Raw genomic sequence first — 16,260 nt, 5'->3', positions numbered from 1 at the left:
GCTCATACAATTTACAATTAAACAAGAACTACAAAAAAAAACAATCCCTTCTATGTCAGTAAAGATAAAATTCACTCATATCTGCAGCTCTGCTTTCAGGTAAGAACAATAATAAGTCATATAGCTTAATAACACAAGACATTTTAAGGCTTCATCTTCTCCATGTGATATTGCTATTTCTTAGGCACCTTCTCCTAAAGATAATGATCATTATGAATTAACTGGGAATTTAGAAGAATTAATGGAGATAGAAAAATTCAGCAACATCCAAGTACACCCTATCTGGCACTGTAATGGGTCCTTCTTACAGAATTTTATGAAGTGACAAACCCTACAGTGAGTCAGGGCAGCAAGTTTCTCTTCTGACAGCAGCCCACCCATGCAGCATCACAAACAGCAAGACATGTATCTAAAATGTAACAATAACCACAGAAAGAAATTTGGGTTGTGTATTGTGATCTGCTAAACAAACACATGCAGATATAAGTGAAGACCATGAAAGAGATAAAAGTGAAACTGCAGTCATACAGCCAAAATTCAGATTTCAAAAATGCAAAATTGGAAAAAAAAATTGACAAATATGACTATATTTAAATTCATCGAAGAAAAGCAGTGCAATGCATATAAAATGCAAAAGGTACAAATATTAATATACAAAAGTACATATATTTAGTAATTCATAGAAATATTTGTTACATTCTTGATGAAATCTACTTACAAGACAAGTTCAGTCATAATCCACTTTACTGCAGCAAAGAAGGCATTATAAGGCTGGAGAGAAGAAATTCATTTGATAAAAAGTCAAAACATGCAGCAGTTATATCTTAACTGAATTCTTCATGTAAAAACCATCCTTTGGATATTCAAATGCATATGGAGCATAAAAACCCCCTTTTTTAATGATCAAGAAATATTATTATACTGATTATTAAAACGTATAAGTAATGAAATATCCTTTTTATTATACTTGGTCATATACACAGATTATCAGAGGGAAAAGTAAAGTTCTTGCAAATGATTCTTAAATCTTTAACCTCTAGGGGCTCCTATTTCCCAGGCTATTGCTGGAGGAACAGCTCGGGTAGATAAAATAAGCTTTTCTTGGGCTGCAACTCACAGGCTTGCCTCTCTATAATGCAAATCTCTATTCATTACCTCAGCCTCATTAGGCTCAGAAAAGTCTGAATTTACCTAAATGTTTATCTGTGTCATTTGACAATCCAGTTGAAAGCACTTTAAGGAGTTTTTTTCCCTCCTCCCTCTGTTTTTCTGGATCATAACAAATACAGCAAATCCTTTGAAAATCCTCTGTTGACAGTACTTCTAATATATTCTGAGTATTTCATTTTTGAAAAGATTATTAATAGGATTAAACTTTCATTAAAAAAAAAAAAAAAAAAAGCCAGGCAGAAAAGTCAGCTTCCAGCAATTTGGAATTTCTCCTTGTCTCCTTCATCTTTATTAGGATGTCCTAGCTGAATAAAATTCTGCCGACTCTGTTAAATACAAACAGATTATTTTAACAAATAGAAATCATAATGACAGAACTCCTCAGATATCTAAAATCATGCCTAACCACCCCAAATCTGCACTCACTGAAGTAGTGCTGTTTGGCAGAACAGAAACAGGACAACTAAAATTTTCAGGGGCCACAGAGAAAGTTTCTGTGCAGGGCTGAGGATTCACAGACCCAAAGGACTCAGGCAGTGCCATGGAAGGCTGAGATCCCAACCCAGCAGAATGAAAAATGAGACAGGAAAGATTTTCACCTGTGAAGCCCTGTCTTATAGGAAAAGGTAAAGAACTACAAGACTTTCCTGGAGATGAAAGAAAAGAAAATGTCAGCCCTGTGGGACAGCTTGTTTTCATTCCAAATCAAAAACCCTGAAATGTCATGCCCAAGTAATTAAGTTTGCTGTATACTTTTGTTTTCATAATGCCGAATTTCATGTAAAACAATGTATTCGTTATTACTTATGAAGAATACTTATTTAGTGTGAAATATACCATGTGTTTTAGTAACTATTTTCATACTAGAAATTAATTAAAATTTAAAACCCCAGTGTATCAGAAAAAAATCATTAATGTCTACAAAAAATGAAAACATATTTTGCTTTGAAATTCCAGTGAAAAAGCATGCAATTGCATTGATATAAATGCATTCTCATGAAATATGATTTTACTTCAGAGCCTTTTCCACTCACAGATGCTTCCTTCAAAAACTGCAGGAGTTTTATTCTCTCTACATATTTAAACCACTATTGAGAGCCAAAACAATTTTCTTCTGTGGCTCTACAGCACTGCTACATTTGCAACGAAGTGGTTCTATGGAGAATCATGTAGGTATTGGAGCAATTGAAATAAAAGAAGTGCTAAATAACAAAGTATCTGGAGAGCTGTTAAGAAGCAAAACTATTCTGATACAGAAATGGACCAGGTGATCTGTAAGTCTAGTCCATGCTTAATTTAACACTTCACTCACACAGTCAAAAAGGCTGGGAGAGAGTCTCTGATGCCTCTTCTCCATGTCTGTGCTGTTTGGAATAGGAACTTTTTAGGGTCTTTCCATCTTGTCCCTGTCTCTATTCCTGTATTTATAAAACCATAATTCTCAACAGGAAGGATAACATTTGTGAGCAAACCTTTTGCTTAAACAGAAATTATACTGGATACTGCCTAATAGCCTTATATGTAAAAAACTATGCAAAAAATAAGAAAAATGAGGAATTAGCCCCATGTGTCTTTAATGCACGTTCTCTTTATACTTTCTCAATAGTCATGGTAGATAGAAGTGACTGAATCAACAGGAAAATAATAACCTAAATCTCTGTTCATCTTTCATACTGAAGATCACTAAAACTCTGTTGAGGGTTAAAGAGCTTGACTATCTTTAAATAAAAAAAACCTTGACATGTCTCAGTGTATCCCATAACAGATGCAGGGTTTTTTTCCCTGGATATCCTGGAAAATCTTGAAATATAAAAAAAATATAATTTTGGATTAGAGCTCACTTTTTAAGGGATAAGGCTTCAGCTCTGTTTGCTGAGTGCTCAGGCAAATTGAACTGAAGTTCCAAGTCTTTGGATAGAAGGTTTTTGTTAAGAGTTGCAATATATTTTAAGATATTTCATGCAAATGTGTTTCACAGCAGCCTGTTCTATTTCACTAATAGTTTAGGTCTCACTGCAGTCTAGTATTTATGATGGGAAGATGGTCTTTTTTAGGGTTCAGATTTTAGTAGATAACAAACTGATAAATGCCATAATTCCAGGCATATGAAAAACAGAATCATGTAAATATGTAAATGAAAACATCCCCAAATGTACAAAGTTATTAAAGGGGTTTTTTTTTGTTTTGTTTTGTTTTTTTTTTTTTTTTTTTTTTTTCTAGTTAGATCTATATTTTTCTATAGTTAGACGTGCATTTAAAGAGAAATACTATCAGGTAACTTTTCCAGACTGGGAAAATTGCTAATGTTTTGCTGCTGCTCTCTTTACATAAGAATTTTTTCATGCCATTACTCTCATCTATTTGTGAAAACAGTTCCTTTTTAATATGCAAAACATCTATCTAATATTTGATCAATTCTAATAGATTATTACAGTAATCAGCAAAATGCATGCATAGTCACAAAGTATCCTTGGGGTTATTACCCTGATAGAGGATTTAGCAATAAGGAAGTGTTGCCTTGGCAAGACCCAGATTGTCTCTAATCAAGCCTAGCAGAGGGACAGGGTTTGTACTCAAATTGCAATACAAGGGTTTAAATGCATCGAAATTCTATTTTAAAAGACATGTTTAAATACGAGGAAAAAGAAATTGTTAAAATCACTGACTTACATGCCTTGTCAATGAACCATTCCTTTGGTATATAAAAAAAAAATCTCAAATTTTAATTTGAATTACATGTTTACATACAGAAAACACATGTGTGATTCCAGAACCCCAGACCAAACACAATCTATTGCCAAATTTACAAATTCCTAAGAAGGCAAATTCATACAGTGCAAAGAACTTTCTGACAGAACCTCAGAAATGGTGGCCCAGCATTAAAATGATTGAACTCGAAAAACCAGAACATTTTGCGTTAGTTTATAATGAACCACCCTTTGTATGCTCTGGATAAAAATGAGAGCTGCAAGCATTCCAAATCAAAATAACAGTCTTACAACAGCCATGAGATATTTGCAGCAATTTTCTTTGATGATGGCATGGAAAGATTGCTCATGAGACGTGCTGTACTTACGTCCAGTAAGCTATGGGCACTGTCGCTACTCTCTTTGTTTGTCCTACACATGGCCTGGTAGTCATAAAGTGTAATTCTACAGGGAAGAACAGAAAACTGCTTGACTAAAAGAAGAAAACACAGAGGAATAAAAATGATGATATGGAACATTCTGCTCACAAAGTGGACAAGAAAATAAAAATTGTAACAGCTCGGGGGAAAAGAGGGAATGGGATTGTTAAAATACAGGGTACATGAAAGAGTGTAAACTGTAAAAACTGCTGTGAAAACCGTAAGGATTGTAGCAGACTACAGAGCAAAGCAAAAGCATAACTGGGAGGAACCAGGGAAGATACACAGAGAGTGAACACACAATGGCATAAACAGTGTGGGGAGGAGGAGAATAAACATCCAACACAATGCTTAAACAATTGGTTCTGGACTAAGATCAGCACATTTAGCCCCAGAAAATGAAAGAGCCTATGCATTTGAGAGGCTTCTTACAACAGACCACTCAAACTTCAGTAAAAGCAGAAACCCTTTTCTACAGTCCCAGCATCTCAGTGCACAACTGCTTTGAACGTGGCATTGCTTCTGAAGGGGACAGAGGTGGAATTTCATTGCATTGACAGTACAGATATTTGAAGCAGGATGGGTTTACCGTTGATTCTTTTCATGAAGGCAAAATATTCCAGGTACCTGCTGTAATCAACTTATGCTAGAAGCCTCCTCAGATGCATAGTAAACAGGGAAATTTACTTATGCTTGCAATCTTACTCATCATTGAAACACTTCAGAGATCTAAATGTAAAATCCAGAACTCAAAGCTAGTACATGGAGTTATTGTGATTATTTCTCTAAATCTGTCTGTCCATAGAACAATCAATTAACTTTTTCCATCCACATAAAGAAAGCATTTAAAATCTGTAGCAGATGTAAAGAATCTTTAACTTATAATTTGCAACAAGTATCAATATAGAGAACTCGCTATTGTTATTTGAAACATTTCCATTTGACTTTTGCATCATCAGAGGGACAAGGGAACACAACTGGACAGAGACGGTTAATAGAGGTATGAGATGGGACTAAAACGTTTTGCAGTGTGTGCCTTGCTTCTAAGTGAAGAGGAAAGAAGAGCACACAAATTCAGCTACACAGAGGATGTCCCAGAAGCTGCCAAAACCAGGTCATGAAATGCATTCAGCATCACCATGAGGTATCCTGCACTGCATGCCATGAAACCTTGCAAGGTGTACCAATAAAATGTTGTATTCCATTGTGGTAGAGAGTATATTTTATTTTTCTGATCTAATTTTGTGACAGCAATCATCACTAAAAGCTTCTTTATCATGTCTATATTTTCTTTCTGGCTTACAGACAAAATCTCTAATATATTGGATGTCGCAGCTTCAACTAAACATTTAGCACACGGTCATCCTGCTTACATTATTGTTTTTCTCTTATGCTGAGAATAGAAATGCCTAGGAAGCCATTGTTTTGTGGACTGGCAGAGAGAGGCACATGGGAGACAAACGCATAACTAGAGACCTAAACATGGTGTGAGTCGAACACTGACCATCCTTGGCAGAATCCCGCCCACAGCCAGATCCGCGCACCCAGATCTGCCAAGACAAACAGAGCAGTACACGGTGTAAGCTGTGCTGCCTCTGTGGCATGCAGAAATACACCACTTCCCCTAGCTTTTCCCTTCCTTCTTTTTCAACCTTTAACCATGGTCAGGATCCAGCCCCTGGAGAGGAATTTCTAGAGCTCAGCCTTTCCAGCCTTATCAACTCTTGTTCCTTGGGATCCAAGCACAGTGGTGTTGTGTGTGCACTTGGACTACCCAGTGATGGAGGCAAGAGATGAATGCAGAGAGAAGGGCACTTTAGAGGTATTAATGTGCTCTGTGCAGAGTATCAAGAAATTCCATATGGATGAAAGAGTCCCATCTTGCTTCATGTAATATCTAGCCTTAGAAGCAGAATACATTGTTTTGTCTGTATTCATTGTAAACTTTTTTTCAATATATTTATTAAGCTTAGTGACTGTTCCATGCTTGAAAGTGTAATCAATGTCTCAGCTTTCAGTTTCACACTGCAGAACTTCATGGTCAATCAGTGGACTTCATTATTCGGCTAAGCAGTGTTAATCAACTACTATTATAATACTATTATTTATATACTAATATATATATATGTGCTGTTATACTATTCTATACTACAAATAATATATATATACTACTAATATGTCATGTGAAAGGTCTATTATAATTTGAACTTAATTTTTGATATTGATAAAAGCCTTTCCCCCTTCAGTATTTGAACTTGGATTAGATTTCTTATGTAATTATCGCAGTCTGATAGAGTCAATAGTTTCTTTAGATGCTCAGAGATAAAAATGTATTAAAAGACTGAAATATGTACTCCCACAAATAATCAGAAATGTGATCAATAATGCACTCCAACACACTAGGTTATATTTTTTTAGACTGTCTTATTTCAATGTAGGGGGTATTCAGCAATCTAAGATTGCACTATGATTAAGGGAAAGAAAACCAATAAATAAATGTACTTAAAACATTCTTCATTTAACAGGGAAAATAATGAATACATTTTAGAGTGATGGTAGAAGAGTTTTAATGAGCAACCTCAAAATTATGTGGAACACTGCAGAACTTGGAAAGGCTTGATATCATCTGTAGATGATATAGGTTTTAGTTAGATGAGTTTCATTTGAGTAAATATATTTGAATTTTCCAGTGTGAAGCTTCTGGTTCAGGAAAAATGAGAAATCAGCTAATGTATCCAAGTTAAAAAAAGGAAAAGCAAACAAAAAAAAAAAGGAGCAAATGCTTAGAAAGGTACATAGTTTTCTGAGCAAAAGTCTGGAACGAGTTTTGAGTTTAAAACAATGCATTGCTGTCTCAGTAACTTTCAAAGTGGGCTGTTCAACAGCTAGCTCAAAGTTTCTGAAGATGATTCAAACAATTATAGCACAGGATGTGCAAAATTGATCAGTGAAAGCATTACTGCAAAACATTCTTAAAAGACCCAGAAACAAATAAGAATTTTGTAGCACACTTCAAAGATCAGTGCTTGAAGCTGATAACCACGTTGAAACCTGAACACTGCCACATACTGAACCAGTTCCTGATTCTCTGTCACTATGGATGGTATTACATGGGTTCCAAGGCATTCACACATTCAAATCCAGTTGTTTTGGTTTATTATAAATGTAATAGGAAAGTAAAAGCCTTCTAGCCCTAGTCCTTATGAAAGGTATTGGAGCATTTGCAGTCAAAGTAGTTGCCTAAGATGCTGTAGTGTTCCTGTGCTCAGGTGTCATTTCCAGGGTGTTGTTTTACTGCTATAGACTTTCTGAGATTTTAGAAAATAGACTTTCTTCTCACTCCAAAAGACTTAACCCAGTGTTGCAGAAGAAAGGCTTCCAGATCACCCTTTCTGAAGTGACTGTATTTCAGCTTTAACTGTTTGCAGCTGACCATGTTGTGTCCAACTGATAATAGTGAGGGAACACAACTTCTTAAGCCCATCTGTGTGCCCAAATCTATGCTCTGTATCACAGCACCTCCCAGAGGAGCTCTGCTCTTGCTACAGAGGACATTGCTGAGACTTTCTGACACAACCACACTATCAACTTCCACATCTGAAGTCCACAGAGTAATTTTGTTCAGCATCAGCTACTTAGCACAACCAAAACATGCATGATCAGTTTATGTAACTTCAGCAACCAAACACATCTTAGTGAAAACCCTTTTATTTTCAATTTCCTGATACAGTAAATTCTACTCTCCTACTTTGCAATGTACTTACAATTGAGCATTGAATCTGGTTCAAGAAAATTAAACTTCCAAGACCTACCAGCAGCACAGGATATATTGGCAGATGTACCCTCTATTGCTTTCAGCCTGGTTTTCATCACACCCATGGATTTCTACTTGGTAGTATAAAATACCAGCAATGACAATTGTAGCTGCTGAAAGGTCTTCAGTGCATATAAATTTCAAATGTTTTGTCAGCAGTTCAAGATTTGGTGGGTTTCAAATAATGTGTAGGAATAATAAGCTTTTTACCGTGGAAGTAAACACCCAGTCTATAGGAAAAGAAAAAATGCTTTAAAGAGCTGAACAAAGGAAGCCAATAATAGAGAAGTCCTAATTATTGACCCTACGCTTTATTCAGCAGTCTGTGGTAAAATCAGTGGTGATTACAGCTCGCTTTTGGTGGAGAGATGTTCACATCTCAGACATAAGATGTGCAGCCTGTCTGGCATTCTCACAAGGAAGGGGAAGAGGGACAGCGCTGAATGGTGTGAAGAGCAAAGTTTCTAAGTCTAGAGCAAAGTTTCTAAGTCTAGAGAGGCAGCAGGACACTGTAGGAAACCCCAGACTGTTGCTGCTCTGGCTCTCACACCTGCACTGACATTATTAGTGTCCAGAAGCTGCCAGGGTAATAAGTTTCACCAAAATCAGTGGAAAGAATAAAACTAAATTACAGCATTTTGACAAAGCAAACTTGTCATCGTGTATCTTTGCTTTTATTGCTCAGCTATTCCCAAATGCCAAGGTTCTCCAGGAATAACATGTATAAAAACTACAACTCAGCCTATATTTACAGAATATGAAATGAGAACTCATTTATGTAAGAAATATGCCTGTGTTTCTCCTTAAGTGTATAAACTGATTCTGTATATGAATACACTGCATTAAAAGTAATATTTACAGAGACATAAAGTCAAACAATGCCTAAAACTCAGATTAAAGACATTAATTTTAGATATCACAGGATTAAAATATGAGCAGAAAATATACCCCACAGCAATGTGGGAGTTTCAGTGTGCAGGTAGCAGATGCACATTTAGTAAATGCTGAAATAAAAAGTAAACCTTGTTGGTAATGACAATACGTCCTGTGCCAAGTCCAGCAACTGCAATTTGGAATGTTCCTTCTGTCTACCTCTGATCTCCTCCAAAGCATATATGTACAATTTGCCCAATTAATAGGCAGTTAAATCCATGACTCTAAAAATCCACATGAAAATAAACACAAATTTTAAATGTAAGTGTCAATTTAGCACAAAAAACCCCAAATACATTTAAGACGATCTTAATAAAATGCTTAAATATTAAATACTGACCAAAATACAAAAAGTATCCTTCATTTGGAGGCTGTGCTGCTTCATTGAAAACTGTGTCCTGTTGTTAAGCAACTAGTTACTGTTTTCATGATTGGGCTTTAAGAATTTACTAAACTACTTTCTAGGAGAAGAAAAAAGTTCAGAATTTCTTTTGTACTCATAACCAGGGGCAAAAAACATTCACTAGGGTTCGCTTATAAAGCAAATCAAGACAGATAGATGAAGGTCTGCCTCTTGGTGCATGTGGAGACACAGGTGAAGGATCTGCACTACAAGAAAAATTGAGAAACAAGAGAAACTCTCAGAGCAACAAGAACTTGATAGACTGAGCCTTAGCTCCTGGGAAAGCTTAATTTCACGGGTGTGCCACTTCAGTCATACATCCTGACAACCTGATCAAACAGCAATATTGACAAATATCAAAATTACTAAATGCCAAATACCAACGCACAGACTCTTCTATGTAAAAGGATGCCTGGTGGAAAGAGAACTGTAAGAGGAAATGATGCTGCTTCCATATTTTTCATATAGAATTGCTTAGTTTTCCTCCTACTGGAAAGGGTGAAAGTGTTTGGAAGTCAAGAGATGTTTCATTTTCTCTTAGAGCTTTATTATGCTTATTTCTTTAGGGATCTCATTGCTTTGATAGCCCTTAATTTTCCTGATGTTAGTGTTGTTTTTTTAGATTTTCATGGCTTGAGCTGTTAAATTTTTTTTCACTGTTTTTATATAAACAAAGTACTGAGAAAACCATAAAGAAACTTTTCTAAGTTATGTGAAGCAGATACTTTTCCATAAGCACATCCTAATTTATTTAATAATACATTTAAATCATATTTAAATTATTTAACTGTGTGCAATACTTAAGGTATAAGATAAACATAATTTTGCTAAATGAAATCATAGAGCATGTCACGTTGCTGTGCAGGCACTGATATAGTTTTTCTCCCTAATTATAAACCCCATAAACTAAGAAAATATACATACATACATATGCACACATTATTCAAAAGAAGTACTGAGTTTAAAGAAATTGAGGAGGGAAGGAGGTATTTAAGTTCACTTTAAAAAATAAACAGCGAACATAAAAATTGAATTTCATCCTGCTGCAGGTTGAAAAGAAATATAGTCAGCAGCAAACAGCCCCCTTTTGTTTAGCACTTCCATCTCAATCCCACAAAGCACTTCTGTATCACTCCAAATTTGCAGTAGTTGGGAGAACAGACAAAGAGTTATTTCATTCCTTTTGTGGGTGCAGAGCCTGGGAGCTGGCAGGAGCCGTGAGGTGGGAGCACACTGGCACTGCCACTCAGATCACTGCACCGAAGGACGAGGGGACTCCCACCCCCAGGGCTGCTGGAGCTGTCAGCAAACCCTTCTGCAGGGCACATCAGGCTCCACAGAACCTTCCAAACTCACCCAGAAGGGAGCACAACCAGCTCAAGCAGGGCAGGGTTATAAAATTCACCTGCTGGACTGTACATGCCATGTAAGAACAAATTGCAGGGAAGGAAGGCTCTGGGTTTTATCAGAATGAAATGCAATGACAGACCTCACTCTCGGCTTTGCCCCCATGGCAACAGCAGCAATGACCATATGACTTTGTGCTCTCAAGGAAATGGTACTGTTGACAGATCTTGCCACTGCACCAAGCATTCTTTTTCTTTCTTCTTATTTCATATAAACAAATGTTGGAAAAGCAAAACAGAATTTCCATGCAGACAAATTAATAATCTTAAAAATACTGTGAATGCATCTGACTATTTTCCATAAGAACCAGGGAAGATTTCTTCTTCATATTGTTGGAATAATTTATTTAAAGGCCTCATCTAACACAGCTCAAAGACAGTTTGTTGGGTTTCCCATACAGCACCTGCTTTCTGCTGTAGGGGAAGTTGCTCACTTGCAATGACTCCACTTTGATTCTGTCCCATCTTTAACTGATTTGCAATGGTCAGTTTATCATGGTTGAATAATTGGCTCATTGTGTTTACATTTTCCTTAGTATGAAGCTCAGTTACACTGACCTTATGCCCTTGTTATCTCTAATAATGAAGTCCAAGACCAGCAAAATCCTAACCAATGGTCCAGTCCAAAGATCCACCCACTGCATTTGAAAAGGAACTCTCAAGCTATGCTTGTTTCCTCAGTGGTGGTACCCACCACTGTCAATCACTGAGTAGATGTTCTGTTTGAAATGTTTTGTTGGGCAGGACTAAACAAATTGGGACAAGTTAAAACATTATCCCTTTTTTTTGACTGTATTTTGACCTTTGCATTAAATAAAATACTTCATCTCTTGTACAACAAACCCTTTCATTGCCACATCCAGTCTATAAACAGGTATTATTTCACTTCCTTCTACAGCATATGTTAAAAATGTAGTGCTAAATGCAAAAAAGTTGCCACCCTCAGAAAATTAGGATTGGGGATGATTGCATGAATGCTAGATGCTCACACTTCAGGTCAGTCATTTACTGGGAGTGGCACTCAGCTGCCATGCACTGAAAGCTTCTGCTTTTAGGGGAGCTGATTTACCAAGAAAGCTCACAAACCAGAGAGAGATTCAGAGGGGCTCTGTACACACCCTCACAGACAGTAACTAAACTCAGTGATGGATGGCAGCAGTTATATGTCTTTTTATGCATACTAGAAATGCACAGGATTATAAAAAAGAAAAGTAGAAAAGCAGTTTTCTTGTGCTGAAGAGGACAAAGGGGTACAGAACAGCTGTTAGACCACATGAACAGTTCTTAGACCATTTGAGAGTCATGAAGACTCTAGTGGTGAGTTACAGGTTAAAGGGAAATTTTATTCTTAATTCCCCAGAGTGCATAATTTATTTCAAAGGACAACACATAAAATCACTGTTAGTTTTTAATGTCATCATGATAGTGAGACCAGGTCAATAGTCACAACCACGTTCAAAGGTAAGTTAGCATGTGAATGGAGATGGATTACTGGGAGAACACATTTTCCCTTCAATAGCAGGACATTTTGCACTCCAATTTTTTAAAGGTCAAAATGATAATGTGGCATAAATGTTTTGCTTTAGAGCTGTTTAAAACTGCTCAGTAGTGGACATGGCCCAATCCCTTTTCTACCTGAGCCCAGTGGGAAGAGGAAAGGGACGCTGTTTTAGCATTGTAGTCAAATAAACCATTCTTTAGTAAGAACCTCACTGTAGGCTGACCCCAATACTCTCAATATTTGATGTGTATGGAATCAAATTACACTCAGATTGTACAGAAAAGATACAAAGGTATACATGAGAATCCAGCCACACCGCCAGTCTTGGCTTTCTTTTACATGACTTCAAATTTTTTGTTAAAACATTTTTAAGAGATAAAATGTTAATTCTTACCTCTTGAAAGAGCCCATTGTTAGTAACTTGTTCATCACAGCCCCTTCAACCTCCCCAAAAAAGTAACCGGTCTGTAAGGGGAAAATGCAAGGAATTACCAAAGCCTAGATAAATGCAAAACAACACAGGATGCAATTTAAACTGGCATATTCTAGGATCTGACAAGAGTGGCTTTGATAGCTACATAGACAGGTTTTCAGGACTGCTGCTACATAAAATCTGAAGAGGGATTATATTATTACCCCTGAGCAGATGTGAGAGCTTAAACAATATATTGAGGTACATTATATAACATCCAATAGCAAAAATAAAAGCCTTCCAAACCTAAAGCTTGTAAAGAAAACACACAAATCTGATCACAAACTCTTGTGATTAAAATGTTACTCAAAAAAGATATAAACAGGTTGTGAGAGGATTTCATAAACAGTCATTAAAGAACATTGTATATAATTCCTGTATGACCTGTTTAAGGAGCTGGAACAGTACATTTCATCAATCCTATAAATTTTACCTCAATTCAGAGTCATTTCATACTTAAAACCACTCAGCTTGATGAATTACTCATTTTGTCCCTATTCAGTACTTGTGGACTAATAAAAATAAATCTCTGTTGAAAAAACAAACATTGCTGTTATAAATTTGGTCAGTAAGATGGAAGTGACTCCGTCATCTGCAGCCATTCATGTGACAGTGGAAAATCTTGCAAGTACAGCACTTTTCTACCTTGGGAAGACCTGTTTTATTTTAGAGCCTCAGCTCCCAGGAGGATTGGATATTTCTCTTCATTGTTTAAAGGGAGAAATCCCACAATTTATGAGGGGGAAAGGGCACTACACTCTCAAATTGCATGGATTCCATAGGTTTTGTATGAACTAAACCCCAATTCCATTACAAGGAACTTAGCTGACCTCAAGTAGGCACCTGGGAGTTCGCAGGCAGAGAAGTTACAGCCCTAGCTAAAAAAAGGCATTCCTCCACCTAAAAGGCAAGTATTGCCTTTTTTTTCCCCTTTCCTTTCCTCATGGGAACCCTGGAACATTTTCCAAAACATATGGGTATGTAAAGTCTCCTAGAAACACAAGGAACATGACTAAAAATACCAGCTTCAATAGCCCTGGCTGACTGATGAAGAAAGATTACCCTAACGATTGGCGAGGCAGGCAACGTCAAGAAACTGCAAACCATAAATGCCTCATATAACCTTAGATAGTAATAAACCTGATTTGTCAAGTCCTGCACCAGTCTTATGAAGACATTTCAGTGACAGTTCTCTCCACAAAAGCTCCCTTTGTAAATGCCAGCCCTCCCCCAAGCAGTTACACTCAGGTTATCATTTTTTTTAATACATCAGGATTTAGTGGCAATTCAGAAGAATGACTCTGCCTCAAAAACTGATTCTAGAAGCAGTTCAGGTCATGTTTGGAAAGCTGATAGAAAAACAGTGCTGAAGCAACCCCAGATAGGTCAGGAATTGGTAAGGCATCATCCCACTTCTCTACCCCTTCTCTATCCACAACAGCCTGTATACACACTGTATATCTAAAACAGACATACACTAATGTCATCTCATGATAAATTGACATAAACATAGAGACTTCTCTGCTGTGCTTCTCTTAGACTTGGATACATTTAACAAATAAAACAGGTCAGAACACATTTCCAGCCTACTGCTGGTGCAACCGTTGCCCAAACTGTTCACAGGAATATGTAATGGCTTTTATCAGGTGGTTACCAAAAGAAACATCTCTTCCTAATCATTAGTGGCCACAGCCAGCTATGAGCTGGCCAGTCACTGACACAAGTCACAGCTGTGCATCTGTAAATACTAACAACAACTAAAGGGGAAATAGACAAACAGGTTCTCAGTGTATCAAGATTCTTCCATAATGGGTGAATTTCTTAGGTCAAGCTCATCACAACAAATTTAATTCAGCTGGGGGCTTAGTAGGAGTGTGTCTATTCCTACTCACAATCCAAACACATTAAAAAAATTCAACTTCAGACAATTCTGGCATGACTGGGGCACCATCCCAGCAGTTTTCAGGCAAAAGTTAATGAGAATGGCAATGGTTCCTTCATAAGGTTTGCAGGATTGAGCAAGACATTCTATGATTCTGTAATAATCATATTTCTTGTCCTCTCCATTGTGATGCTGAGTGCTTAGTTTTAATCCTTCAATGACTGTAATCCCCTTCAGAAAACAAACTCCTCAGCCAACAGCTCTGTAAAATCTCATTATCTTTAAGTTTGAATGTAAAAGCTCTGTGTCCTCCCCCTCCCTTCCCAACCTTTCCATGTGACAAAAATGGCACAGGGATTTTTTTTTTTCTTGGAGTAAAAGCTTCTTACAGAAGACAGACACTTCTGCAGCGAGAAAGGTCTTTAAAGAGAACATTTATGAGTTTAAGAACAGACCCTGCTCCAATGGGAGAAAGAAACTGAGCTCATGTGAGAAAAAAGATTACATTCTTTGTAGAAGGATTTTTTTATGTTATTAATTCCTTACCATTTTCAGATGGTGACCTATTTTAAAAAAAGTAATTTTAGATGAATATGTTACTTGAGAAGAATCAACAAAAATCTTACACTTACCTGTTGATAGTCTTCAGACACTAAAATAAATCCATTGTTATCTATTAGGTAACAGTTGATTGTCTGAAAAATAAAAAATTATTGTTTTAATTTTTGATTTTAGGATACAGCAATAAGTTAATTATATACTTTGCTTCTAAGTCAATTCTAAATGGGTAAAACCTTCAGGTTGTTATAAGGTTTTACATAAAATCACGATAGGTGTAGTCTTGGTTATGGGATATTATCAAATTTAATTTGTATGCTCTTTTCATGCAAAGCTAAACAAAGATGTGTACAGAATGGGAGGATATAAGATAATTACAAACAATCATAAAACCTAAAATGTTATGGTTTTATAATCCCTCTCTAAAAGTTTTCCTTATAGCAAAGTTTGCAAAGGCACAGAACCTCAGTGCTCCTGATGGCTTCTCCTGTATTTGGAGAAAAACATCAGCACAATGTCATTACCCTAACGATGTATTAATGAAAACACAGTGTCAGCCTGCAGAACCAACAGGGGACCAGGTAATATTTTTTAATTTGTTCATTGGGGGATGGGACCAGAAACTTCTGTAAAAGAGGCCCCACAGGTCTCCTAAAGCTTTTCAAATTGTATTTTTAATTGGGAACTGGGTTTAGAGGTAGGGCTGTTAGCTTTCCGTAGGTCAGACATCTGAACTGTAGAAAACAAGGTAAAGCCAAATCAGAGCTTCCCTCCACACACACATGCACCATTTTAACCTCACAGAATTACTTGCTACAGGCAAAGTTTTAATTACTGCACTTCAGAGTTGAAACATAAGGTTCAACTCAAACCCTGAAACTTTGATATAACTCAGTTTCTCCTCAGGATTGCCAAATAACTATCTCAGTGTTAAATCTTTATTGTATTTCTATTGTTGGTCTAAATCAGTAACATTTTTATCCTTGCTTATTGA

The 16,260-nt window shown here is 36.7% G+C and overlaps 1 protein-coding gene across 3 annotated transcripts in view; it reads right to left on the bottom strand.

The window, feature by feature from the left end:
* The window catches only part of CACNA2D3 (calcium voltage-gated channel auxiliary subunit alpha2delta 3), a 390,394-nt gene that overhangs the window by 22,068 nt on the left and 352,066 nt on the right, over nt 1-16,260 (bottom strand). For 2 of the 3 annotated variants that reach the window (XM_068201787.1, XM_068201786.1), the window contains 4 exons: nt 15,341-15,403; nt 12,749-12,819; nt 4,247-4,322; nt 719-771 (listed from right to left, as the gene is read on the bottom strand). In XM_068201787.1, coding sequence (XP_068057888.1) covers nt 719-771; nt 4,247-4,322; nt 12,749-12,819; nt 15,341-15,403 — 263 coding nt within the window. Of the gene's footprint in view, nt 1-718; nt 772-4,246; nt 4,323-5,801; nt 5,848-12,748; nt 12,820-15,340; nt 15,404-16,260 lie in introns of all 3 variants that reach the window. The other variant, XR_011003009.1, reaches the window with a different exon arrangement.

The sequence above is a fragment of the Anomalospiza imberbis genome, chromosome 11, assembly GCF_031753505.1.
Source record: "Anomalospiza imberbis isolate Cuckoo-Finch-1a 21T00152 chromosome 11, ASM3175350v1, whole genome shotgun sequence".
NCBI lineage: Eukaryota > Metazoa > Chordata > Aves > Passeriformes > Viduidae > Anomalospiza > Anomalospiza imberbis.
This window is presented reverse-complemented; position numbering and strand designations above follow the sequence as displayed.